Raw genomic sequence first — 27619 nt, forward strand, 5'->3', positions numbered from 1 at the left:
CATCACTCACAATAAATTAAATCTATATTAATAAGAAATGCATATTAGGAAGCCTATTTAAAAGTATACATGCAAGTAAAGCTTCACCATAAAGTTTTGTGTTTTAATGCTAAAGGTAACATTTATATACAAAACAATCAAATACTTTGTCATAAAAAAGTAAAAGTAACCAAGAGAAAAATGGTAATATATTTGACATTCAGTTTTATGCAAACATATGTATTGACCCAGGGGTACTGGGTATTGACCCAGGGGCACTTAACCACTGAGCCACATCCCCAGCCCTTTTTATATTTTATTTAGAGACAGGGTATTGCTAAGTTGCTGAGGCTGGCTTTGAACCTTACCTCAGCCTCCTGAGCCACTGGGATTACAGATATTTTAAGAACTTTAAAACATCCATCCTTTTAAGCCAGCAAGCACAAAAGAAATTAATTCATGAAGTGAACAAATTTAAGCACGATTTACAACTGAGGACGTCACATCAATATAAGGGACATTTGTAAACGTTAAGAAAATGTTCAAGAATATTTTTATTTTGCTGCATATGGATTTCCAGTTCTCCCAGCACCATTTGTTGAAGAGGTTATCTTTTTTCCACTGTTTATTTTTGGTGCCTTTGTCTAGTATGAAATAACTATATTTATCTGGGTTTGTCTCTGTGTTTTCTATTCTGTACCATTGGTCTACATGTTTATTTTTGGTGCCAATACCATGCCATTTTCATTACTATAGCTTTGTATTACAGTTTAGGTCTGGTATGGTGATGTCTCCTGCCTTACTCTTCTTGCTAAGGATTGCTTTAGCTATTCTGGGTCTCATATTTTTTCAAATGAATTCATGATTGCTTTTTTTTTTATTTCTATATGGAATGACGTTGGAATTTTAACTGGAATCGCATAGAATCTGTATAGTGCTTTGGGTAGTATGGCCAATAAGAGATTGTTTTGACAATAAGAGATTGTTTCAGTAAATTAGAGCATGTCTATAGGATGGACTGTGTATTCATTGAAAATATTTTTAAACTAAAAACCTAGAAAAATACCATGATGTTAACTATATTGAAATGTATATCAGTGTATTAAAACAAATTTTTAAAACAGGCATAAACATAATGACAATTAAATAATGTTTCTTGTTTCATAAGAGAAGTGTGATTATGATTCTATTCTTCACAATCCTGTACATTGCTGAAACTTTATATGAATGATGTTTTGCTTTTAAAGTCATAAAAAAATGAAATACATATATGAAATCACAGAATTGATTAGAAGTAATATATTTTGTGGAATAAAAACATGGTTAAAACTGAGTGCCTTGAAGAGTAATGACAGATTATGTTTTGTATGTTCCTCTTGTTGTTGGATTTGCATGGTGAGGGGTGATTGTGGTAGAAGGTAAATGTTCTATTTCATTCTTACCCAAAAGCTCAAAAATATTTTTAAAAATTATACAAATCTGTATAAAAGTGGAAAAGAACATTATATATAAGATTTTGTGGGGCTTTGACATCAAGGTGCAAAAAAAAAAATATAAGAAGGATTTGCTTAGATGTAGAAGAAGAAAATTAGAGTGTGATTATAATCTTCAAATTAATACAAAATTGTTGAAGAGAGTAAATAGACCTAATCTCATTAGTTAGCACTAACAACTGTAAAATTTTAGTGTAAAATAAATAAGAGTATTTATAATGCTCAGTAATGTGTAAAGATAGAATGTGCTATCCCATAAGAAGTGAACTCTTGGTTTCTAGACAAGTTCACAGAGTGGATGGATTACTGAGACTACCAAGATGTTTTATTGCTTGTTCATACACTGCTACTACCAGTAAAACACAGTCCTTAAAATTATTTATATATATATATATATATATATATATATATATATATATATATATACAGCATTCAAGTTAATTACAAAGACTTCTAATCTCATAATTACATTGAATTGTGATAGTTTTGTGTATATATATATGAATGATAGTTTTGCTGAAATTTAGTAGAATAACAGTGATCAAGTAAACAGGACAAGGCAGCCGTTTGTGAGGAGGCTAGTGGCAGGGCTAAGTGACTGTCAATCCTCATTCCTATGGAGTCTTTTTTCATTTTCTGAGTCACTGGAACCATAGCAGTATTCATGAAAAGATGGGAGCAGCATAATAAAAGAGACAATATATAGCATCCACCCCAGATATTAAGGGCTCAAACTTTAGAGGCAAACAATGAAGATTTGGGAGTGCAAGACCTTCATAGATCATGTTACACTGGGTGGTAACTCTTTAGAATCCAAGAAAAAGTTAAAAGTCACCAAGTTCAGCCTTATTTCTATACTGGTGCTCTGTTTATGCCTGTGGGGATTGCAGAGTGTGAGCACAGCCATATTTCCAGAAAATCAAAAAATAACATAATGAATAGTGGATGTCAGTATCTCAGTCATATGTTAAATGCCATAAATACGTAAAATCCAAATATACAAGGAGAAGATGGGCTAAAAGGTAAGCAGTCAGAAGAGAAGGAAAATGTGAAGGCTACTTCAATGAAGTCTTTCTTTTATTGAGACTAAGGAACCACAATGAAATAGTTTACTTTTACTCTGTGTGAAACGCCTCTGCCTTAATCCTTTCCTCCCACTTATCTAGCTTTTTAGGTTTTTCTTTGCAAGCATCAGCATATAATATCCCTCTTGTCACTGTGGAAAGTGACTCTGATCTTTCAAAAATGAATGTATTCAACAAGAAAAGTCTCATATGATCTTCAAGACCCTCAAGAATCACTTATTTGTTATGTAAAATTGGAAACCAAAGAACCAAAATTAGAAGGACACAGATTTATGGCCAAAAATTGAAGGCATTTTTAATGGAATTGTTAAAAAAATGACTTTCCTTCAGGAATAGTAGGATGTCCACCCCTGGAAGTGTTCCATCAAAAGTGATAAAGTGACCAAAAAATAGAAAAACACATTTATTCCAAGAGGAACAGACTCTCCTCTTCCATTTTATACTATGCTATATAAGTACTGGAGATAAAGCACTGAACAAAACAAACGTGATTCCTGCCTTAATGGTGTTTATATATTTTGGAGGAAATATTGCACACTTAGTTGTGTCAATGGAGACTTTGATAAGTGAAATGGAAGGAGAATTTAGAACACTGTGGGCTTCTGCATCTATATTGCTACCCTCTTTGACCTGTGTTTAAACTGTTAAGGCTATATTGCTTGAGGAAATGACATTTTAGCCAAGACTTGAAGAAAGAGAGTTCTATAGGTGAAGAGTAAAGGGAAGTATGCATCAGGAATGAAAAAGAGCACATGCATAGGCCCTGGTACACATGTGAGAAACAGATAACATGATAAGACTGGAGAGACAGACTGAGTTGAGATCATTTAGGCATTTATGCTAAGAGGAATTCAAAGGCATGAAAGAACCTTAATGAGGTAAGTGAAGTCAGATTTATTTTCAAATCATCAATTACTGAATGACATAATGACTTTCCAAATGCTCTAGTTTACAAAGTTGAGTAAGGTAATTTCTCTAATAAATTGTACCTTGGGCAATAATACAGGTCCCCATGACTTTGTGCAGAACTACACTATTTTATTTTTCATTGATCCTGTATTATTTCCAAGGGTTTTAGATCTATTGATTCATCTGATTCCCCTTACCTCCTGAATCCTCCCAAGACAGTTTTGTGTTTGGGTTTTTTTTTTTTTTTTTTTTTTTTTTTTTTTTTGCCTCTGAGCTTATGTTTGAATTGTTATTTGTTACCCTGTAGTCAATTTTACTGATCATTTCTTCTTTGGTTTGAAATATTCTATGATTCTATGAAATCTATTCTTTGACATTTTCAATTCAGATCTTATATATTTTTTTCCTTCCTTTCTCCCCACCCCTCCTCCACCTCTTCCTCCTCCTGCTTCTTTTTTTTCCCACTTATTTTTGGTACTTGTAACTGAATCCAGGGTCTTCCTTATGCTAACTGTATGCTCTACCACTGAGCAACATCTGTAGCCCCACAATCTCATATTTTTCCTCTTTCAGAATTTCCATCTGGATTTCCTTGATATTTTTCCACCAATATTTCTCATCTCTTTACTCATCACACCCACCTTTAAGTCATTAAGCATCTGTATCTTGTCTGTGTAACAGTGTTTTTAAATTCTCTCCAATTTTAACATTTCCAACACTTCTGTATTTGTCTTTTCCCACATTTTTTTGTTGGTGTATTACAGTTGTATATAATGATGGGATTTGTTGTTACATATTTATACATGAACACAGTATAACAATGTAAGTTGGCCAAAATCACTCCCCAGCACTTCCTCCCTCCCTCCCTCCTCCCACACCTTAGTCACTTTCCTCCATTGATTTCCCTTTGACTTTTAGGAGATCCACACCAAGGCTGTTAATTGTTTAGCAAAAAGCTAGAACTATTAACTGGAACATTGAACTCCTGTCCAAACTTGTTATTAATCAATGTTATTCTTTAATGGATGATTAGAAATTTTAATAACTCTAGTAAACACTATTAGTCTCGTTTTAAATAGGAAGTCAGTTTTTTCAAAACTGGCTACAGCAAGTAGAATAAAGCAAGTGGTTCAGTGGAAGGAGTGGGTGGGGAACTGGAAGGTACTGATGAATGAGATGGATCAAATAAATATGTGTATATATGAATGTAACATAATTAATCCCACAATCATATGTGATTATAATATGCCAGTAAGAAATTTTAAAAAGACATACAAAATGGCTATAGCAGTATTTCTGTTCTCACATTTCCACAATCTTGCTATGCCCATTGACAGGTGGGGTCTATTTCCCTTCCTCTTGAACTACACAAAGCTTTGTGACTAACCCAATCAAGAAGAATCTGGTAGACCCATGTGAATTTCTGCAGCTCATTCTTAAAGGTCACATGGCTTGTCTCTTTTTCTCTTTTGAAATCTCAACCTTGGAGTCTAGCTACATCCTTAAGACAAAAATAAGACCACAAGGAGAAGGTAGCTGTGGATTGTTCCAGTTGACAGGCCCAGGTCTCATTTGCAACTAGTATTAAACTCCAACAGAGAGGCCTCACATGATTTCAGGTAAGCCCTCTGTCCTGACACTGAGTAGAGGAGAGTGGGGCTCTCTTACCCAACCCTGTCCTGCCCAAATTTTAGCTCTGTATTTTATTTAATAAACACTGTCGTTTCTTTAAGAGTTTCTTCACATTGCCCTAGTGACATTTTGAACAGGACAATTCTTTGTTGTAAAAGGTTAGTCTTACATTGTAGGATGCTTAACAATACCCTAGATCTAGAGTGTGGGTACTTGATACTCCTCATCAACCACCACTCTAAACTGGATACATCTCAGAAATCGGAGAGAAAATATGTACTTTTTTCATCTCACTAAGAATCGAAACAGAGTTCCCTAAAGAAGTGTGCCATCCCTTGTAGACCCATCCAATGTTCCTTTAATTAAGGCAACAAGACCCCTCTCCAGGCCCTGTTCCATTCAAACCCTTTTTATATTAGAATAGATGACAAATGATCAAAATATAGTTTTTATTGTCTCAGACCAAGTCTTTAATGAGAAAGACTATTGGTATATTGGTGGAGAAAGAGAAAGAGGAAGTAGCAAATTTTAGCCCTTTACTAAAAAATCTGTTGACTTGTGGGCTATAGATGGCAGTCTTCTTAAGTCTTGATTTATTATGGAGCTCAGTTACCATATTGTTGTCATGCTCCATCTCAATCCTCATTGTGTATTTTATTGACTTGACAAGTACTGTGTGGACAAGACAAGCAGAATGTCTGGGTTGTGGTACTAATTTGATATACTAACTTGTGTCAGACATATACTTTGATAATCAAAAATTTTCCTCAAGAAGCAAATTAATTCATATAAGAACCATTTCTTTAAGCCACCAGGTTTTGATGTCAGTTGTGATGCAGCACATGATAATTTGTTCCTCTCTTTCCTGTAGGACTTTTTTATAACAACATTTTACAAAGGAATAGAAAGGTACTCTATAAATTGTCTATGTAGTTTTTAGATTGTTCAAATTTCAAAAGAAACATATTAAAAGTTCTCATTGTAAATATATTTATATATTTACAAATATATACAAATTTCCAAGGTACTAATAAGAAAATTGGAACAACTTCAAAGCATTCTATTTTTGTTGATTGTAACACAACACATTGTCTAAAATATTATATTGATTACATAATATTACATACTATAGTCAACAATTCATCTCCTAATGAATGCTTAGATTATTTACATAGTTTTTATTTCCATAAATATTATATAGCAAAATATTTCTTCGTATATATCCATAATGGTTATTTATTTAGTATAAGATTTTCAGGAGAATACTGAGTTAATTAAAGGTTTTATAATATTAACAGATGTTGACAGACTTTATTTAAATTGGCTGCAATTTTAACCAGCACTATACAACTTCTTTCATTTATTTAGAACATTTTTATGGCCCTATAAGATTTTTCACATATATTTTATATAATGTATTATACAAATGATTATGTACATTGGTTTATTTATATATGCATATTTTTTATTTATATAATCAATTTCACTTTCCTAGTTTCTAAGTATTTTCTCTTGTGTGTTTATGCCCTATGAATGAGGGTCTAAAGTTTTTTTCATTTAAAGGTGACTGCGAGATAAAGAGCAAACTACTGATTTTTGAATGTGTGTCTTGTATCTAGATTCTTTTTTCCCATATTAACTTTGATAGATTTTTCTAGAATCTCCTCAGTTGTACAAAATTATATTAAGAGAAGAAAGAAATGAAATTCTGTCTTCCAATACCAACGCTAATTTGATCTTTACCCTACTGCTTTCAGGGCACCTCCAGCCAATATGAAATCTAATCTTAAAAGCAGTCTTTCCTGTCTAATTTTTGACCTTAAAATGACATGGCTTTCAGCCTTTGCTATTTATCATTAATTATTTAAACATTTGCTATTTATAGCAATAATACTTATTGTGTGATTTGCAAATACCCAAGTATTAAATTTAAGTAGTTTCTTTTCAGTCTGGTTTTTATTTAGTGTTATTGTTAGGAATGCTTATTTGATATCTCTATAGGTTTTTTGGTAGTGAATATTACTTTCTTGCCTTAATGCAGCTGAAGTATCTTTTTTTTAGATATTGGATAGAAATTGCCTGTGAATCTGTTTCTTCAAATTTTTCAAAGTGTTCATTTAAAAATTTCCAATTGTTTATTTTTACTCTTTTGTGGTATTTATTATTTCTCTTCCTTCCCCCAGAAAACATACATTTCTTTTGATTTACAAATGTGTTCTATAAAATTTTGTACCACAACATTTATTTTTCTATTAATATCCTCTGTGGTTAAGTTTTATCTACTCTAATCTTGTGTATTTTACTCCCTTTCTTTTGACTTATGAGGATATCATCATTTCCAATGGAACTTCTAAAACAAAAATCTGTTATTTATTTATCATTTGTTCTTTTCCTCAGTTGCAAACACATCTTATAATCATGTCCACTTTACAGGGTTATTAGGGTGAAGATTGAGTTAATTTTCATGAAGTACTTATACTTAGACTACTCAAATTTGAAAAGAAACATTAAAAGTTTTCATTTAATTACATTCTCATCAAGTTGACAATGTACTAATTGGTAGTTCTTACCTTTAATGTTTAGCTACTGTATAGTTTGTCATACAGAAGTTGACAATTGCATAACTCCTTCACAAATGTGTCTTTTATCAATACATGGATCCCTACTTTGCATTCATGTAGGTCTTTCAACCCTATAGTCAGCCTTCCGATACTAATGTTGTTACTCCTCTCTTTCTCTTTTGCACCTACTTTCAGATTTCATAGTTTCTTTTTTTTAAAGAGAGAGAGAGAGAGAGAGAGAGAGAGAGAGAGAGAGAGAGAGAGAATTTTAATATTTATTTATTTTTTTTAGTTTTCGGCAGATACAACATCTTTGTTTGTATGTGGTGCTGAGGGTCTAACCCGGGCTGCACGCATGCCAGGCGAGCGCGCAACTGCTTGAGCCACATCCTCAGCCTCCATGTTTCTTTTTAAAAAATTTAATTGATGTATGACAGCATACATGTTGTATTTCCTTTCTCAGTACCTCCCCTTTCTCTCCTCTACTCCCTCCTCACCTCCTTTCTCCATTCTACCACTCTCTCTTCTGTTTCCAAGCAGTTTCTTTTTCTTTCCTATTTTTCTTCACAGCTTCTGCATATAAGAGGAAATATATGACCTTGACTTCTTGAGACTGGCTTCAGTCTGATTCTTATAAATAGTATAGAGCTGTCATTTTCCAAACTAGTTTAAGAACATAGATCTTTTTATGGATTATAGTTCACCCCCAATTTCTGTCATGATTGATAAACTATTTTATATCTTCATTTATGTTTTTACTTATTTGATTTATTTTTTGTTTTTAACATTTTTTGCATCTTGATCAACAATGAATCTTTCCAGGATCCAAAAAAAAAAAAAAAAAAATCAGAAGAATTTTCACTCAATGACTTATTTTTTCTGTAAAGTTAGCCATTTTTTCATAAGGCATAAACACAATATTTTCCTTTGATATCTTCTTGAGATTATAATGACAAAAAAATCTACATACATTTGAATTGTTTAAAATTCATAAGGTCTTAATAATACCTTAAGGAAATATTAATTTCAAAATGATTAACTTATTAAAAGCTAATATAAATTTATTATATTTCATAGTTGACAAAAATACATTGTAAATAGTGTCTCTCATGTAGCAGAGATTTGTACAGATTTTTTTAAACTTAATATACTACTTTTTGAGCACTTTTAACTTTACAGAAAAGTTGAGTGGAAAACACAGAATTTCTACAAGCTTACTTTACCCCCAATTTTTCCCCATTATTAGAATATTTAATTAGGCAGCATTTGTTAAAATTGATAAGCCAAAATTGATATATTGCTATTGAGTTCTATGATGTGCTGTAACCTGTGAGTTTTGGTCAATGCATGATGGCATATATCCACCTTTAGAGTATCACTCAGAATAATTTCACTGCTCAAAAATCCCCTTGTTTTGCATTTTTTTCTTTCATTAACTATTTTTATATATCTGGCTTAGTTTTAACTTTACTATATCTTTTCCCCTTTCAATTCTTATTCTGTGAGTTTGATACAGTTGGAATATGTTCCATATTATTACCTTGTTAATTTGGAAATCATACTATATTTTTTCATTACTTAATGAATTTTTCTTCCTGGTGCTCATACTTAGACATGTGTCTCTCTATTGATAATTGACTAAAAGAAAATAATGTTAATAATATTTATGGAGTATATATTATGTACCTGTCAAGTGTTAATAATAATCTATAGTATCTAATTAAGTCCTCACAACATTTTTCTAAAGTGAGCATAATCTGTCCAGAGAAATTAAGGCATTTACTCAGTGTTACGCAAATAGTAAGAAATGGATTCAGTATTTTCGAGTCGAACCAAAGTTTCAAAACTCCATTTTTATATATTACCTTATAGACTCAATTATTTATCTTGGAAAAGTATTCTATTTCTTTATTGTTTCCTTCCATTTAGATAATATTTTAAAATTATTTTCACCTCCCTTCTCTCATTTGCTTCTCCCAGGAGATCTTTGAAATGATTTTGTATTCTTATTTCAACACCACTTATTCCAAGATTTTTCAGATATAATTTATAATTTTGAGTTCTGGACTATTTTTCCCAACCAATGCTTTATCATATCAAAAATTAAACTGAAGTATCATTTTTTCTAGTATTAAATAAAATTATGAGTATAATTGCATGTTGTCAAAGCTATCTATAGTCACACAGCATAAATGAGTATATGTCTGTAAAGAATTTGGTGACAGATATAAGGAATAGTTACATGTTAGTACCTAAATAGGTATTAACTATTCATTATGCTAGGAGAACATGTTACAAGGAAACATTAAAAATTAATATATAAATTTAAGCAAAAATATTTACCATAGCATTAATCTATAAAAAACATTTAGTATATCTAAAGTTGAATCATGAGCTAAATGGTGAGGGGGCATGGGGCAGAAAAGATTGTGGAATGAGATGGACGTCATTACCCTATGTACATGTGTGACTGCACATATGGTGTGATGATACATTATATACAACCAGAGAAATGAAAAGTTGTGCTGCAATTGTGTACAATGAATCAAAATGCATTCTGCTGTCATATATTCCTGGTTAAAATAAATAAATAAATAAAATTTTAAAAAAGAACTGAATGGTTAGTTAACATATATAACTATGAAGAAATTTTATCCATCCATTAAAAATAGTATACAAATTACACAATCTAGAAAAATCTTAAATGACATAAAGAATATAAGAATACAAAATTAATCTGATAGAAGTTATATGTATATATATTTATGAATATATGTGTATGTGTATACACACACACACACACACACACATACACAGACATCAGAATGATTCTGTCTGACCTTAGGGATAATGGATAATTTAAAATTTACTTTTATTTCATTAATTTCTAAAAATTTTATGATTCTTATTTATTAATTTACAATCAGAAGTCTTCTACCCTACTCTTTTATTATCTTTCAATCTATATCTCTATATCTCACATTTTCATATCACTGTTTCATTTTATATTCATTTATTTGACTAGAGTTATATTCTTTACTATGAAATAGGATTTCTTCTGAAACAGCTAGAACCATACTGCCCTCTGTGGGACTTTGGTTGACTGACAACTTTCTTTTCTTTTTATTCTTCCTTTTTAAAAAAGAGTGGAGCAGAGGTTGCACAATGTATTTAGTTACATAAAAGAAACATATGGGGGCTGGGGATGTGGCTCAAGCAGTAATGCGCTTGCCTGGCATGCGCGGGGCACTGGGTTGGATCCTCAGCACCACATACAAACAAAGATGTTGTGTCTGCCGAAAACTAAAAAATAAATACTAAAATCTCTCTCTTCTCTCTCTCACTCTGTCTTAAAAAAAAAAAAAAAGAAACATATGGGTAAGGTGCATATGTAAAAGGAATATATGCTAAAATGGCCAACAGAGTCACGTGGAGCACTGAATTAGTGCTACTGGTCTAGTAATATTCAACCCACTTGAATTTGATTTATAACACACATACCTGGTAGAAATGAAACCTGAAGTTCACAGAAAATGAAAAAGAAGGGTTTTGTGATTTAAATAAGTTCAGCTCTTTAAAGCATTGACTGCAGTGTAGCTAATCAATATTTTGGAAAATAAACAGAAAAAAATCATTAGCTGTAGATAAATATAGTGTCAGTTAAATGCTAACAGTTATTTAGTATCAGCTATTTTGCAAAGGCTGAGTATTCTTGGGCTCAATAGGTGGCTCTCCTGTAGATACACAGGAAGATTTGTTTAATATCAGAGGTGAAAGAAACATTTCAGACCCTTGGATTACTTCTCTCAGAGAGCAACTGAGTAGAAGAGAAATTCTGGAACTCCTCCAGGCTCACACTTGAGAATTTAACAGAGTTCTTTCTTGAACGAATTCTACAAATTTCTGGACCAGCGGGGTCTTTCCATTTCACAGAATTAACTTTTCTCTGCCTCGGGGTAACCTGATGTCTACCTGTTCATTTCCATGACTCCTTACTCAGACTTCTGCTGAGTCCTCTTTTCTTCTTTTCCATCAGAGGTCTCCTTTCCTCTTCTGCTTCCTCTTCAGTGTTGCCTATAGCTTGCTTAGCTACTAGATTAGTCAAATTCAGGAACCCACTGAAAGGTTCTGGGATTTAAAGATGATACTTAGATCTTTCTATTCAAACTTACAATGAACTATAAATACTGAGTAGATCACATAAAATATGTTTGCCTGTAGGTACTGACTTAAAAAAATCTAGACAGAATGTAGAGAGAATTTGGATTTTAGAGAAGTTTCTGGCTTAAATTGTAGCTCTCTCTCCCATTAGAAGTGAGTATGAGTAAATTGCTAAATCTTTCTGGGCACTGATTTCTTTATCTGTAAATATTACTACATACTTTGCACAGTTGTGGTAAAGAATAGATTAAATAATATATGTAAATAGACCACTACATAGTTCCTGGTGTTTTGTAGTCACTTGAAACATAGTTCCAAAAATAATCAAATATTTATTAAGAACCAAGAACTTATCTATCATACATTTAACTTATTGAAAGCTTATCGAGTACTGACTTCATAATTAACAAAAATAGTTTGCCTTGTACTTTTATAGGTATCTTCTGGTGTCCTAAAATTCTAAATTTGAAATAGTTCAATTAACCAATATTTCCTTCATGATTAATTCTTTATGTGATTTCTATTCCAGAAATCTTTGGTTACTCTAAGAAAGATAGTCACCTGCTTTTTCTTCTGAAGTTTGTTTTGTTTTACTTTGTGCATTAATGTCTGTGGTTTATCTAGGTATGAGTTTTATATTGTTTGGGGTAGATGTTAACTTTCATCTTTCTATGCATCTTTTCCCTTATAGAGGATTCTTAATGAAATAGATATTCATTTTCTCTACTGCTTGACAGTGTCACCATTGTTATAAGGCAGGTGATCATATATTTGAGTCTACTTTGTGCATCCTATTCTGTTCTGTTCATTTCATTTGATAGTTTTCTCCAATACCATGCAGTCATACTCAGTATGGTTTTATATTAAGTATTAAAATCTTATCATTTTCTTGACCATCATTTTCAGTTTTAGCCTGTCCATTTTCACCAAAGCCTTCTGGGTTTTAATTAGAATTATAGTACAGTTATATATCATTTTTGGAATAATTAATATCTCAAACATTGAGTTTTATAACCATGAGTTTAGTTATTCCAAATGCAAAAAATTTTAATAAATAGATAACCTACCCTCAGAGACCAAAGTATAAAAGATTCAACATCAAGCAAGGAATAAAGATCATACACTACAGAAAGAGAGACTAAGTGATGATAAGAAGGTGTGGGAGGTTTTCTGTGACACATCTTTTGGTAAAGAACTGAGGAAATATTCGCTTGATAATTTCCATTTCTCTCCACAAAGTAGAAGGCAATAGATCCACGGAGAGAAAAAGGTAGAGCTTGTAGACTGCTATGTAGTTTGAGGAAAGAAAAAGAGAGAATGGACCATCAGTTCCAACAGTTCAGATGAAGAGAAAGCCTGTGGATGTAGTAACTGAATTATATGATCAGAACCATAGAGGTAAAGAGAGCAAAGAAGATGATCTGGGTTGACCTATGTTTTAGGATCTGCTGAGATGTTTTAAAGGAACTTCAATGAAGAGAAAGATTTGAAGGCTTTCGTAAAGGAGTAGTAGAATGCTGGGTAAAAAAGGAAAGAAATTTCAAAAGGGTTGAAAGGATCAGGGGAAATGAAATAGTCAAGTGGGCAAATTACTGGATGGTGGCTTGTTGCCAGATAGTGAGACAAGGTAGACTTGTGAAAGTTCCTAAGGTATCTTTAGATCCCTTCCTCTTGGATACAGTGTAGGATTCACTTTAGCTATTCTTTTGGACTCCTTATTTATAGAGCAAAATACTAGATGGGCCCTCTTAGGAGTGGTGGAATACTCCTGGGTAGTATGTTGAATGGAGAAAGAAAAAGGGAATGTGGCCAACTGTAAAGACTAGCAACTCTACTTTGTATAATTAGAGCTTTTATAGAATGCCTTGGAGAACAGCTCTAATACATACAGAGGATCACAAGTGGAACTTAGATCTTCTTTTATGTCCAGTTTTCTATCACTACCATGGTTCACCCAGGTTACATCCATGTATTCACTATTAAGCATCTAATTTCTTGAATCAAACAGTTTCAGGCTCATTGGTTGGAAAATATTTACAACACTTATAATGTTGCCAACATTTAAAGTTTAACAGCATCTCCATTAGTTTTATAACACTTTTCTAAGTATAGCGCTTTGAGGATCAATAAAATGTCTCAAAAAAAAAAAAAAAAAAAAAAAAAAGAATCAGGCTGGGAGTGTAGCTCAGTGATAGAGCACCTGCGTAGCATGCACCAGGCCCTGAGTTTGATTCTCAACACTTTAAATGAAATAAAATACAAAGAGCAATGAAACATATAACATCATTTATACTCTTTTTAAATATAAAAACGTCTTGAAGGAAATGATGAAGAAATTTTATGAGAATGCTGTAATGCTTTGGCCATTTCCCAGGCTGGTGGCCCAACAGGAATGCCCCAGGGATGAAGGTGTCTTGTAAAAATTCAATGAGATGATGCTTGTAAAAACACCAAGAATAGTGCATTGTGAAAATTTGGTTCTCAATCTATTTTAGTTTATTAGGTATTTGAACCTTCATTTATGATGAAAGTCATGAAAAATTGATGAGAAAGAGTATTCGATTTCTATGAAGTCTTCTCACTTTTAAAAAGTGACCTCAACGAAATTTATTTCCAAATCCCTTACCATTCCTGTCTGGCACAGAACTGTTCAATTAATGACTGAACAAGTCAGTCTTGAGGAGTTTTGTGATTCCTTCCTTTAAACAACAGAAATGCAGGAATTCTCATCCACTTACTTATCATTCCCCAGCATTCTCAGCACCTTCTTAATTCAATGTTCACACTTTATTATTCCACAGGGAGTTTCTTGTCTAAAGCTTTTTTGTCTGTCTGATCTCCTACACTGGTATTGAGAATGAAGAGTTGTTCAGGTATCAGGTATCCTTAATGCCTGGCAGCATGTACTTTTGTACCATATCTCCACAGCCCTTCAGCACCACATTCCACAATCGAAAACATGACCAAAGGCTGATAATCGAAAGGTGACTCAAATAATATGTCCCCTCTTTCCTTTCTACTTTTGGGTTTTCCCCATCAGACTATGAACTCTTCAATGCATGTCTTATCTGTATGGCAAATTCCCACATTCAATACTTGTGAAAAAGAAATAGCTGAACATTCTTCACAAACTATTTCTTAACAATGCTATGCAAATAAAAGTCACACACTTAAATTAACTAGGCTGTTTGGATTTGTGTCTTTTGAGAGAGATAGTACTTAAAGCTTTTTCCAGAGAGTATTGCTTTTTATGCATTCTGGGGGAAGGAAGGGAGACAGAAATTTATGCACTGCATTTAAGGACAATATATCATGATGTTTTAACCAACATCTCCAGTGCTACTCTGTTACCATGAACTAGAGTTGGGTGAGAAATCAAGGTTTATTGCTCTGTAATGAAAACTTCATATTCTGCATTGCTGGTAATGTAATTTCTTTTGACACAGATAAAAGAATAAGGGTATAAGAGTTAAGTAACAGATTTTAATAAGTGGGGAATTTATAGCTAAACTTCATTAATCACCTTCAAAACTACAAATAAAATACATACTTTTATACATGCTCATTTTATGAGTATGTTTCTGATCTATCAGTATCCTCTCAAGTATCACAAATCCAATCAATCCTTTAATTACCCTGTCTCTGAGTTCCTATTATTAAATAAGGAACTGTGGACCCCTAACATTTTCCCCTTTCTGTTTCCTCCTTTATCTCAATACTCTTCCCTTATATCTATAATTCTTCTTTCATTTAAAAAACCCTCATATACTCCAAATTCCCTGTTTTTATTATATTTTGGACCTGTTAGCCCGAAATCCAACTCCACAGAGCATAGTGGAATGTTCTGTTAACTAGTAGTAGGGGAAATCAAGTCCTACTGCTTGACCTACCACTAACCTACTTCAAACCTTAGAAAAAAGCCTTCTTACTGGACCTTCAGTCTTGCCATTTTCTGGATGGAATAGGTGTTGGAGTTGAAGATCTCTATAGACTTTTTTTAGCAGGACAAAGAATTCTTGTCTTTTTCTTTTGAGCAAATCCTTTGTTGATGAGCTATTGCATCCTTCAAACACTAGAGGGGGCTCCTGAAGGCTTTTCTAGCATTTCACAGAATAAAGAAAAGGTTGAATCTCTCTTGATGACAGTATACATTTTTAAACACAAATTCTAATTAAGAAGTGTGATTTCACTTTTTTCATTTAATGTAAATTTAAAAAACCTATCATTTATATTATTTATGACTTGTAGTATGGGGCTAATTTAATTTAATGCCAACCAATCCTAGAATTTTTCCATCCTCTGTTTACATTTATGAAAACGTGGGGAAGCACTTTTAGAGATTGATGGAAGAGAAGTCTATTTATGAGATTAGTATTCTGAAGGTGATTTTTCTCAACTGAAAACTCATTGCTTAATAATATGGTTAAAGGAGAGTTGTGGTGGTCCTTTGTGAGGAATCTCTTTCAGAAAAGGAAACAAATACAATTTGATAAAGACCCATTTAACAATAAACTTATGAATTCATGTCTTAAATCCATGGCAATCAGGTTCAGGAAGTTTTTGTAAAGAATACACAAAGATTTTTTTCATCATCCTCAGAGTTATGCAGGTTGAGATGAATGATTAGTTTGCATTCTTAAATTATTACATAGTCCAACATATTTCTAATGAAGAAGGGGTTCAAGTTACTTGGATTCCTTGCTTCTTTTTGCACTATTTGATTATTCATTTTGGAATCTATTACTTATTATCATTGATAGTCTTACATTTAAGTATATTTTTGGTGTTGAAGTTTTTTTTTTTTTTTTTTTTTTTTTTTCTCTCGTAGGCTTGAAGCCCTAGAAAGCTTTTAATCAGGTATCATATTATTCTTTTCTTTAATTATTTATTTACATTCTCTTTCATTTATGACATTTTACCACACATTGTTAGCAAACCTCCATTTCTTTATTTAGCTCCATGCATTCCATTAATCACTCAATCTTTTCAGTTTATTTTAATTTCATGCTGAATATTTTTTCAACCAGATTAGCAAATTGATTTTTTTTTTTTTTTTGGTACTAGGGGTTGAACCCAGAGACACTCAACCACCGAGCCACATTCCCAGCCCAATACTGGGTCGTGATAAATTGCTTAAGCTGGCCTTCAACCTGTAATCCTCCTGCCTCAGTCTCCTGAGTTGCTAAGATTACAGGCATGTGCCACCACACCTGGCTCCTGATCTGTCTTCTTGTATTCTAGCGTTTTCCTTTATATAGGATAATATTTAACTCCATATGTTTTAAACAGTATTTCCTCTGTTCCAATACCTCTGTTCTTTTCAGTTGACACATATTCCAATTGTTCTCTCCCAGAGTGTTCAAGCTCCTCAAAAGGCTCAAGGAATTTTACTGTGAATTCATCTTCATTCTGTGAGATCATCAGCTGCCTTTTGAGACAAGGATTACAAGGCTGGTATGATGTTATTTTGATCCACTGACAAAGTGGTACTCTGTACTTGTTCTATTTCTTGGCCTTTTCTGATCTATCAAAATTTTATTATGGCAACATCAGCCAGAAACCCACATTTGAATAATTCCTATATAAAGATGACAAAACTAACTTAACTGATAATATTGTATTTTTTATGCAAGTGTGGAAAATATGCTTTAACATTTTCTCTCTTCTTCTGGTTCTCATTTTCAAAAACCTTTTCCTTTAGTTTGGAGCAATATTTTAATCATTCTGAATCTATATAACCCATGTATTACTGGGTGTTAGTGAAGCAGATAAGCTATTTTTAAAGCAGTTAATAATGAATGTATAATAAAGTATAATCAATATTTTATGAAAGGGAAAATGCTACATACATTTAAGCTACTCAAATTTAACAAATCATAATTTCAGTGTGGCTATATGTTAGGTGAAATTACAGGTTGGGTAAAAGAATACCAAAAGAAAACTGAGAAGACCTGGATTTAAATCCTGGATCTACATCTTAATAGTTTCACCTTGGTCAAGTACCAAAGTCTTTGGACTCCCGTTTTTATATTAATAAAATACAAATCTTAATTTATCTCTTGTTCTCTGAATTAACCTGCCAAAGGAGTATGCACACATATAAAAAGAATATGTCAATAAGGAATGTGTGTGTGTGTGTGTGTGTGTATGTGGGTGTTAAGTTGGGTGTTTATTTGAAAATCTCCAATGCAGGATTCCTCTGGTATAATATGTTGGAGTAATATACTTACCTGGTTGTTCAAATGAGATATCTTCCTTTGAATCTGGAGTGGCTAGTATTTTTGGAGCAAACTCCAAGTCCATTAACTCAATAGTTATATAAACAAATTAAATAACCCTTGCCTTGCAGCACACAGATGGGACCAAGAATGAAGTAGGGGGCTGCATGCAAGGGTGGACTCTGACAGCTATGTGGCTACAAATGCTCTGGACAGAGAAGGAAGCACCAAGAAAACTGCAGCACCTGAGTGCAGAAGTAAAATATAAATAAGTAAACAGAAAGCAGAGCATTTCCCTGCTTCATATATAAATGGAACTTCTACTAGCAAAGTACAAACCAACAGACTCCCATTCAGAACAGTCAAAAGATTATCCTGTGTTTCTGTGGGCAGAAACCTTATTGGTTAATAAGGGAATACTGAAAGAATGGTAGACAGAAATGTCTGTCCCTCCTTATGGATTAAGGCATATTTGTGAAAAGAAGATAATTTTTTTTTTCTTCTACAATAGTGATGATTGACCGTGTGAAAGGTGCTGGACAAATTATAAATTGCAAACAAAACTGAATCATTCATTGATATGTTTATTAAAGGACATGTTTGTTTAAAGCATGTTGTGTTCCAGATGGAAATTACAAATTTTTCAGAGTTTATTTCCTATGAGATGCCTATCACCCTTGTTGGAGCATGGTAGGCACTCAATACATGGAAGTTTGTTATTTTGATTTCTACCAGTCTTAGTGTATTGACAGTGCCTTTCAATCTTATCAGCAGAAAATGTATACTTCATAGAACTACCTGCCATATCAAAATCCCTGTAAGTATTATTAGTAATGGTTTTAATGGGGATTACACTTTGAATATCATAGTTTAAGAATTCAATTTTCTCATCATGATTCCCTTTTCTTCAAATAGTCCAGTGTCTTGTCTTACCAGGTATCACATGCCTCTTTTTCTCCTCAGTCTTCTCCTGTGGCTTCAGAATCCCCTTTGTCAACTCTTATTCTTCCTAAAGACCATGGGAATTGCTCAAGGTTTTAGCCTTGTTCTTTTCCTTATGCTGCAGATGTTTCATGGCCAAGTTGATCCACTGTCATAATTTCAATTACTTTCTATATCTTGATGGTTACACAATTTGTATACTTAGCCTAAACTTTTCTATTTTAAGGAAAGGTCATTATATTTATATATTCTTGTGATCCCCTTCTTTTCTCTCACAGGCAACACAGGCAAAAATTGCCTCAAACTAGTGTCATTAACAATGAACTTAAGTGGATGATTGAAAACCATATGGATTCTGAATATATTATAGAAAATCAAATTCCAAACCTATGATGATCAAAGTTAAATTGTTATAGTTGCTTGTCACCCTTGTTGTATCATGACAAGCACTCAACACATGACACAATCTCTGCCTTTGTTCTCAGTCTTCATATCGGTAATGGCAATGCCACCACCCTGTGGCCATACTTCACTGCTCTCTTGCTATCACCTTCCTCACAGTCATACAGGAAGTCTTAATCTGAAAAATTTGTCCCTTGTTTTCTGATTATTTTCTTCCCCACCTTATCACTATACTCTTAGCTTTAATAAATTTTTGTCTTGGGCTATTCTTACAGGAAACATCACTTAAATTATTGCATAATTCAGAGATTAGTAAGTAGTATCTGATAATTTATTGACCTCAATGAAGTTTCAATCATGTAAAACAAAGTGAATACAAGTGAAAAAATTAAAAATCAATGTTAAAATGCCTAAATAATTAACATGTTAAAGAAAACTACATTGAATGCCATAAAATGTTTAGAAATATATAAAATGAAGGTTTGTATAGAAATTCATGCAAAATAAATTTATAATGGTGATTTATAAACTTCAATAAAAATACTAGTTAACAAGAAAAGTCAAATATCAATTATTAATCCGAGAAACTAGGAGAAAAACGGGATTTAAAAATCAGTAAAAAAATGAAACAATAGTGAAAGAATGGGAATAATTGCAAATGGAACTGAAAAAAATATGTAACTAATAAATGAACTTATTTAATTACTTTTCAATGAGGCTATCAAATAGCCACACATACAAATCATTTGATTATGAGGGGAAAAAGTTTAAATATTAAAAATAAGAAGACAGTCATAATATTAATCAGTAAATAGTAAAATTTAATGAATTTAGTAATGTAGGTGATTTTGATCAATCTTACAAATGAAAAAACTCAAGATAAACTAATAAATAAAATATTATGAGAATATTTTAACAAACTGAATCATTGAAATTCTTCCTCCAAAGTAAAAACTGGGATTACATGTTTTTATAAATTAGTTTTTAATCAAACTTTCAAATAACAATCTTAATTTGTTGTTGAGAATAAGGGCACAGGAACAAAGAAACATGTCCCAATTTATTTCATAACCTTGTGGAACCTTCATATCAAAATTTGAAGAGCAGCTTTTTGAAGTTTCTGTGCTGTTTGAGTTTACTTGTATTGTTAACTATTTTTTTTACACTAAACCTCTTATCTCCACAAGATGTTTTTACTTTCTCTTGTTCTGTAAAATTTTATTATCTTGTAGATTCTCTTATCTGACTCTTTTCCTAACACTCTTCCTGTGTTCTCATCCTTGACTTCTTTCCCTGGACCCCTTTATTTTGGGAGTATAATACACTGGGCTTGACCTGTTGTTTCTGGATTCACATTCTCTGCCTCAGAAAGCCCAGCATTTCCCCTGTATACACTCCTGGGCATTGCACTGATAACTCTCAAACTACTGATATTCTTTCTCTCTCTTTTCCTCCTCCTCTCTCTCTCCCTCCCTTCCTATCTCTGTCCCTCTCTCTCTGTACCAGGGATTGAACCCAGGGGTGCTTAACCACTGAGCCACATCCCCAGCCCTTTTTAATATTTTATTTAGAGAAAGGGTCTTGCTAAGTTGGTTAGGGCCTTGCTAAATTGCTAAGGCTGGCTTTGAAATTGTGATCCTCCTGCTTCAGCCTCTCAATCCCCTGGGATTATAGGTGTGTACCTCCATGCTGGCCTCCAAACTGATGTCCTCCCTCTGATCATCAGGGCTCTATCCTGCCAGATGGTCATTCCTATTGTGCAAATCATTCCTCAAATCCAGTTTAAAACTAGACTCATCATTTTCCAAGTCGAAAAAACTGAGCTCTGCCCTCCTTGTCTTCACATCATTTTGCCACTCTTTTTTTTTTTTTCAACAAAATTTTGGCATTATTGTCTTGTATTTCCCCTCTTTCATTATCTGCAACCTTCTGAGTCAGTCTTTAATACATCTTATGTCTGTCTCCCTATCTAGTTCCATGCACACTGCCTTGACCAGGTGCTCAGCACTAACTTGGAACCCACCTCTTCAACATGCATCTTATTTTCTTCTAATCTGCACTGCACATTGCTGCTTAGTTTTTTGTTAAGTGTTCTGCTCATCATATTAGATCACCATGATCTGTTGTTCAGTGGTTCACTATTATTTCAGTAGGCCTAAAAATTTTAAGACTCCTCAAAATCAATTTTCAATATCTAATCAACATTGTTTCCTATTTCCAATCTGCACATCTTCATATTCCTTAAGTAGAATACGTGCTGTAAGTTAAATCTCATTTTAAAAGTTAATCACATTGAAAGCTAAATAAAGACCTCCTACTATGGAATTGTAAATAAAACCCTTAGCTATGAAAATGAGACTACATTTTTAAGTTGAATCAGGCTTTATTTTAATTAAAATGTCATATTTGAAAATTTGGAGAGATTAAACTGGAAAAATAAATGTATTAATCTTTGGGCATTTTTATCAGATTGTTCTTGTTTTAAATAAGTGTTATTTGCTTAGTAACAATTAAGTTATAAAATATATGTATTTTTTTTTTTAGTATGACACTTGTCTGTGAAAGCAGGCATGTGGCTGTGATTGTTAACTGATTTGTCCCACAGAGGATAGGGAAGACGCTTGACATAGCTTGTCTAACATTATTGTAAAGGGAGTTATTAAGAAAATTACCTGTAACTTGTACCAATCTGTGGTTTCTGCATTTTCCCTTTGACTTACGTTTTCTAATTCCCTGGTCCCAAGCCATATCAGTTATTTCTTAATTCACTTTAAGCCACATGTCATTCTGACAAGACCCCGGAGTACATTGCCAACCTCAATGGTTATTTAACATAATAGCAGAGATTATGTAATTGACAATGAAATTAGATCTCAAGCTGATAAACTCATAAGGAACAGTAACCTAGGTTTGGTGGATATTTAAATCTTGAGTTTTTCTGCCATAATCTTTGCATTGTCTAAAATTCTTAGATTGCTTCACAAGAGGATTTCCTCTGAGTAAAAATATGAACTACAACAACAAAATCATAATCGTCTATGATTAACATTGTTTAAAATAATGAGCTGGTTTCTTATTTATAATTATTTTCACATGAATTCTTTAATCTTCTTTTATTAATTGAAATTTTCTGTTTACTTCCATACTTATGTCCACACTTTTGGGCTCACAAGTGTTCTGTGTGAAAACATAATTTTTTTTTTTTTTACCATTGTTTTCAGTCCTAACTTTTATAACAGTTTATGAGTCTACATTAAGAATTTTCATGGCTCTAACTAATATTTTTTCATTCCAACTTTAGTAGTTATATAAATGATATTTGAATATATTACAAATTTAAAATAAAAAATTTGCAATATTAAAGTTATAGAAAATACATCCTTATTTTTTCAACTTTCAAAAGTTATTCCCTATAATCTTACTAGCTGTAAAATGAGAAATGACACTGTCAAATTCTGATTACTAAAATTCAGGATCATGATATGCTTTTAGAATTACTTTCATTCATTGAAGCAAATGAATTTATTAGAGCATCTCTACTACTGTTTCATTCAAAGTAGAGTAATTTATCAGTGCTTCTCATTTAAATAAACATATTTAAATACTTGCACATATTTTTAAATACTTGCTAGACATTTCTTCTTTAGTCAATGGGAACAAAAAATACTACAGAGTTCTCATTACCTTATAGCTTTTTGCAAAACATTGTTTGCCAACTTTTTCCCATAAAGAAAACCCATACAATCAAACATGTATAGGCTCAGAGAGGAGATTGCAAATTTAATTTCACATGTAGAACTCTTACCTTGAGATGAGATTTCTTAGCCAGCATCGTACACTGCTGTTTCTAACATTAATTTCTCATTGCCGGGTAACCTCACTATTACCTAAAAATGTGTTCCACTGGCTCATAAACAATTATATCATCAGTCCCCTCTGTGTGTAACAAGAGACCTTAACCACAGAACTGGGAAATAAAAGGAAGAATTATGCCAGAAGTAACAACGGTGCCAGGAACCTGCTTTGCAGTGATTGGCTGGTTGGGGCCAACCAGTTGAGTTTCATTCAGCAGACTTGTTGAGTTAACCTATGAGCATTTTTTTTTTTTTTCATTTTCTCTATTTTTCTTTTCTGGGGTCTGCTTTGATTTCATGCTGGCTTTTTAAATTGAGGATAAAGTTAATTCACTTAACAATGCCACAGCTGGAATTAAGTATGCTTCTTCTCCTACTGCTGAGGGGAGGGGCTGGTGCTGGTTGGAGGTGTCTTATTGGATGCCCAACACCCTTGAGGCTGTTGCTGAATCAGTGGTGCCTCTAGTGACAGGCAAGAAGTTAACTAATTACGAACATATGGTTTGGCAGACACCTTGTTAGCTTGCTGCTGCGTAGGTGTTTGGAAGGAGGTGAAGGGGAAAGTTTGAGGTAGAAGGTGTGGTTAAAAGTCCCACTGATAAGCCTGGGGGAGATTTGATTGATCCTAATCTATTCTTTTTGTCAGGAATCAGCATGCTTCTGGCAGCAACAGCTTGGTAATAACAGAGATTTGTGGCCCTTAAGCTCTTGTGGTGATAGCCGGCACAAGGCACAGGCACACGACCAGACCAGTCAACTGGCTCCTTAAAAGGCCTCCATTTAATTGGCCACAATAGTGGGAAAAGAAATGAGATGTTAGGTCAAGGTACAACACATGGTCTACCTGAAATGGCTCACAATGATCCGAGGCACAGATGTCACCCCTTATTGGTGTGATTGCCATCAGAGGAATAAGAGAACACTTGAGAACAGGACTGCAGGAAAGTCTTTAGCAAAAAGCCCTGCAAGTGCACTATTAGCTCAAATTACCTAGAGAAAAATGCAGGTGTATAGAGGATTGGGAGAAGACATGTTAGACTGAGATGTGAGTTAATCTGATGAGGAATAAAGAGGATATTTATATTCTGTAGAAAGGAAAATTTCTTGAAAATTTAGTAGTAGATAGTTCAAAATATTCTGTGAATCTTATGTCACATAAATTGGAAAATCATACACACTCTTGGCATTCAATTGCATAGCTGTAGCAAATAGATATTTTTCTATGATCTATAGTTTTGTATATAGTACTCATACTTTGTCCCAAATGTTTAAGGTGCATATTCTCTGGACCATAAAGCTTTCGATTTAATTTAGTCACAATGAATGAGGATATTATTGATTTTAGTTATTCAATCTTAGACCATTGTCTAAATTTTATAAATTTTCTAAAACTAAATTTTCTGAATATTTAAAAAAATGTTCATGATGTCTATGGCTATAGACATAGTATATCTATGGAGAAACATTTGCCTTTAAGAAATTTGTGAAATAGCTTTTTTGTCCTCATGGAATTGTTATGTTAATTTCTGAGGATTAGACTGTAGAAATATCTTATAGGTCATTTAAAATAGTATGGACAATGATATAAAATTAACTATTCAGCCTCCCTTACTGGGTGGTCAGTAATAACTTTGAAATATTTGTTGGTGAAATTCCAGATGGAAGCAGTTTGTCCCATTCGGGACCCAGTAGACTCCTGTGTTGGCAGTGCCTGGACCACACGGGGACAGTGTTGTGTGTGAGTGACTGTGTGTGTGCATCAACAGTTAGTGTTTGTTTTTCAGAGAATGCTTTAAACAGATTTCATTTTTAAAGAAGTTACAATTCATTTTCTAAATATTAAATACCCAACAACTTGCTGAAAACAAACCCAAAGGAGTCTTGGAATAAGAAAGAACAGTAGGGGGACATTATAGACTGTGGGATCTATAGCCAGGTTGTTTAGACCAGGCTCTAATGCTTCAACCTTGGACAAATTCCTCACTTCTTGAAGTCTCCATGCCCTCATCCATAAATAGCACTTGCTCCACCTGACCCATCCCAAGGGTTAGCAGAAAGGTGAACTGAGTTAATGAACAATAAACTGGAAAGATTTACATGCTATGTTCACTAAAAATGAGACAGAGAAAGACGTCTATGATTTTCAGATAGTCATTATCATTAAGTGCTCTGGCCTTCAGGGTAAATTTCACAGAAACAATAAACTCAACCCAAATCTATCAAGTCTAAAACTATAACTTAGATACCTAGGTAAAGAAATCCACAGGGGGAGGGGGAAGTTCAATTGGATCTGTTAGGTGACAGAAGGCAGTTTCAAGCATTACCTACAAGACCTGCCAGTCCTGCAATGAGAGATGAGGGAGACAGGTGCAAACCCATGGAGCTTCTCTCCTCAGAACTTCTAGCTTTTGAAAACTTTCTGCAGTGTGGCCAATATACACCATGGTTTTCCTCCCAGAGACAAAACACCTGTGTTTTGGATCAGATTAGCTGACTGCTCTTCAGTCATGTGCCTTGAGTAAAGTGAAAGTTATTTATTTGTTCTTTTTAAGACTCTCATTTTCTAGGTCCTTTATTTTAGCTCTCGGGACTATTTGGGGAAATCTGTAATAGTTACAGATCTAACAGAGGCCTAATTCCTTAGCATTGAACTACCACCAGATCCACATAATTTTTCTTTTTTTGTTATGAATTATGAGGTGATTGTAAAATATGGTTTTAATACTTGGAGACATAATTTGGTTTGTTCTCTCTCTCTCTCTCTCTCTCTCTCTCTCTCTCTCTCTCTCTCTCAAATAAGCACACATCACTCACCTTACCTCATGGTGGTTTGCTTTCCTGATTGATTAAACCACTTTAGTCACAAGGTAGTTTACTTTAAAGGGGAAAATATCTATTTGATCCTTGTAAAAATATAAACCTTACTATTGATGTTAAGAATACAACCATATTTTCTATAGATTCATGTTTAACCCTTGCATTGTATATTTTGAAGCTAGAAAACAACTTAAAAATTTTAAAAATACTTTTTTCCTGAATGTTAGCTCATGGATTTTTACTCATTTTAAACATTAATCTTTTAAATTCTCATTGTAGACATCTTAGAGACAGAAATAGATTATAGCATTAAGATTTTTACCAAAACTCAACTTAAAAAATAAGTTGGAATTCTAGAACCAGAGAATTTTGTATCAAATAGCACTTAGACCATCTAATTCAACAACATATTTTATTTTTTAAATTTATTTACAGAAGAGAACCAGGCTGATGAGAGACATATGATTTGGTCAAGTTCACACAATTGACGCCAAAAACAAGAATATCTGAGTATGTCATATTTCTTGTATAAAACTGCTTGTTTGTATAGTTATCTTTTTAGAAGAATTAAATAAAATATTCAATATTCTTGTGAAAAATTTTAAAATTCAAGTTGTTCCTCGTGCCATATTTCTTGCAAACAAGAGAGTCTAAGCTTGCCTAGAGAATATTTTGTGGTTTTAAGACCTAGTATTCAGAGCCATTCTTAAATGACACTTCCTGCATTTTCAATTATCTCTGAATTCCAAGAACTCATAGTTTGTAAAATTATTAACTAGGACTAAGACTCTAAGATTGCTTTCTGGAGTATTAAAGTAAATAAATGTTTTCTCAGTAAAACTATCAGAACTCAGAAAAATACTTATGTAAAAATATATGATGCATATTGTATTTATTTATAATGTTTTCTTTTTTGTTGTTGTTATTCTTTTTTAAATTTTTTAAATACATGACAATAGTGGAATGCATTACACTCATTATTACCCAAATATAGCACAATTTTTCCTAACTCTGTATATAAAGTATGTTCACGCCAAATTATGCCATTATACATGTACTTATTTTTGCATTACAATTCCTAATACACATATATACCACAATTTTTCATATCTCTGTTTGTATGTAAAGTACGTTGACACCAAATTTAAATCTTCATACATGTATTTTGATATTTATGTTTTCTAAATTAAGAATTATCTGGGTGAGTACAGTGTCACACACTTGTAGTTTCAGTTACTGAGGAGGCTGAGGCAGGAGGTTCATTGGAGCTCAAAAGTTTGGGACCAGCCTAGACAATGTAGTGAGATCATTTCTTTAAAAAAAATAAAAAAGAAAGAAAGAGAAAAAGAAAAAATCTTGGCTAGGCTAATAAAATGCTTTTAACTTCTGTTTTGATCTTACAAAGATGCAACTAGAAGGTGACTGAGCATGCAGGATACTGACAGAGCATACCTACCATCCTCTAAAGGGCAATTCAGTGTTTCTAAGATCAGTCCCTGACTTCTCTGACACTCCTTCCTTCATGAAATAGAGTTCAATGCTTCTCCATGAGAGGATGAGCTGAAT

The 27619-nt window shown here is 33.1% G+C and overlaps 1 protein-coding gene across 1 annotated transcript in view; it reads right to left on the reverse strand.

The window, feature by feature from the left end:
- Gmnc (geminin coiled-coil domain containing) overlaps positions 1-23273 on the reverse strand; it is a 36004-nt gene extending 12731 nt beyond the window's left edge. The window contains exon 1 of the mRNA XM_071614886.1: positions 23188-23273. Coding sequence (XP_071470987.1) covers positions 23188-23214 — 27 coding nt within the window. The 5' untranslated portion in view covers positions 23215-23273. The remainder of the gene's footprint in view (positions 1-23187) is intronic.
- Positions 23274-27619: the final 4346 nt, after the last annotated feature.

This window comes from Marmota flaviventris, chromosome 8, assembly GCF_047511675.1.
Source record: "Marmota flaviventris isolate mMarFla1 chromosome 8, mMarFla1.hap1, whole genome shotgun sequence".
NCBI lineage: Eukaryota > Metazoa > Chordata > Mammalia > Rodentia > Sciuridae > Marmota > Marmota flaviventris.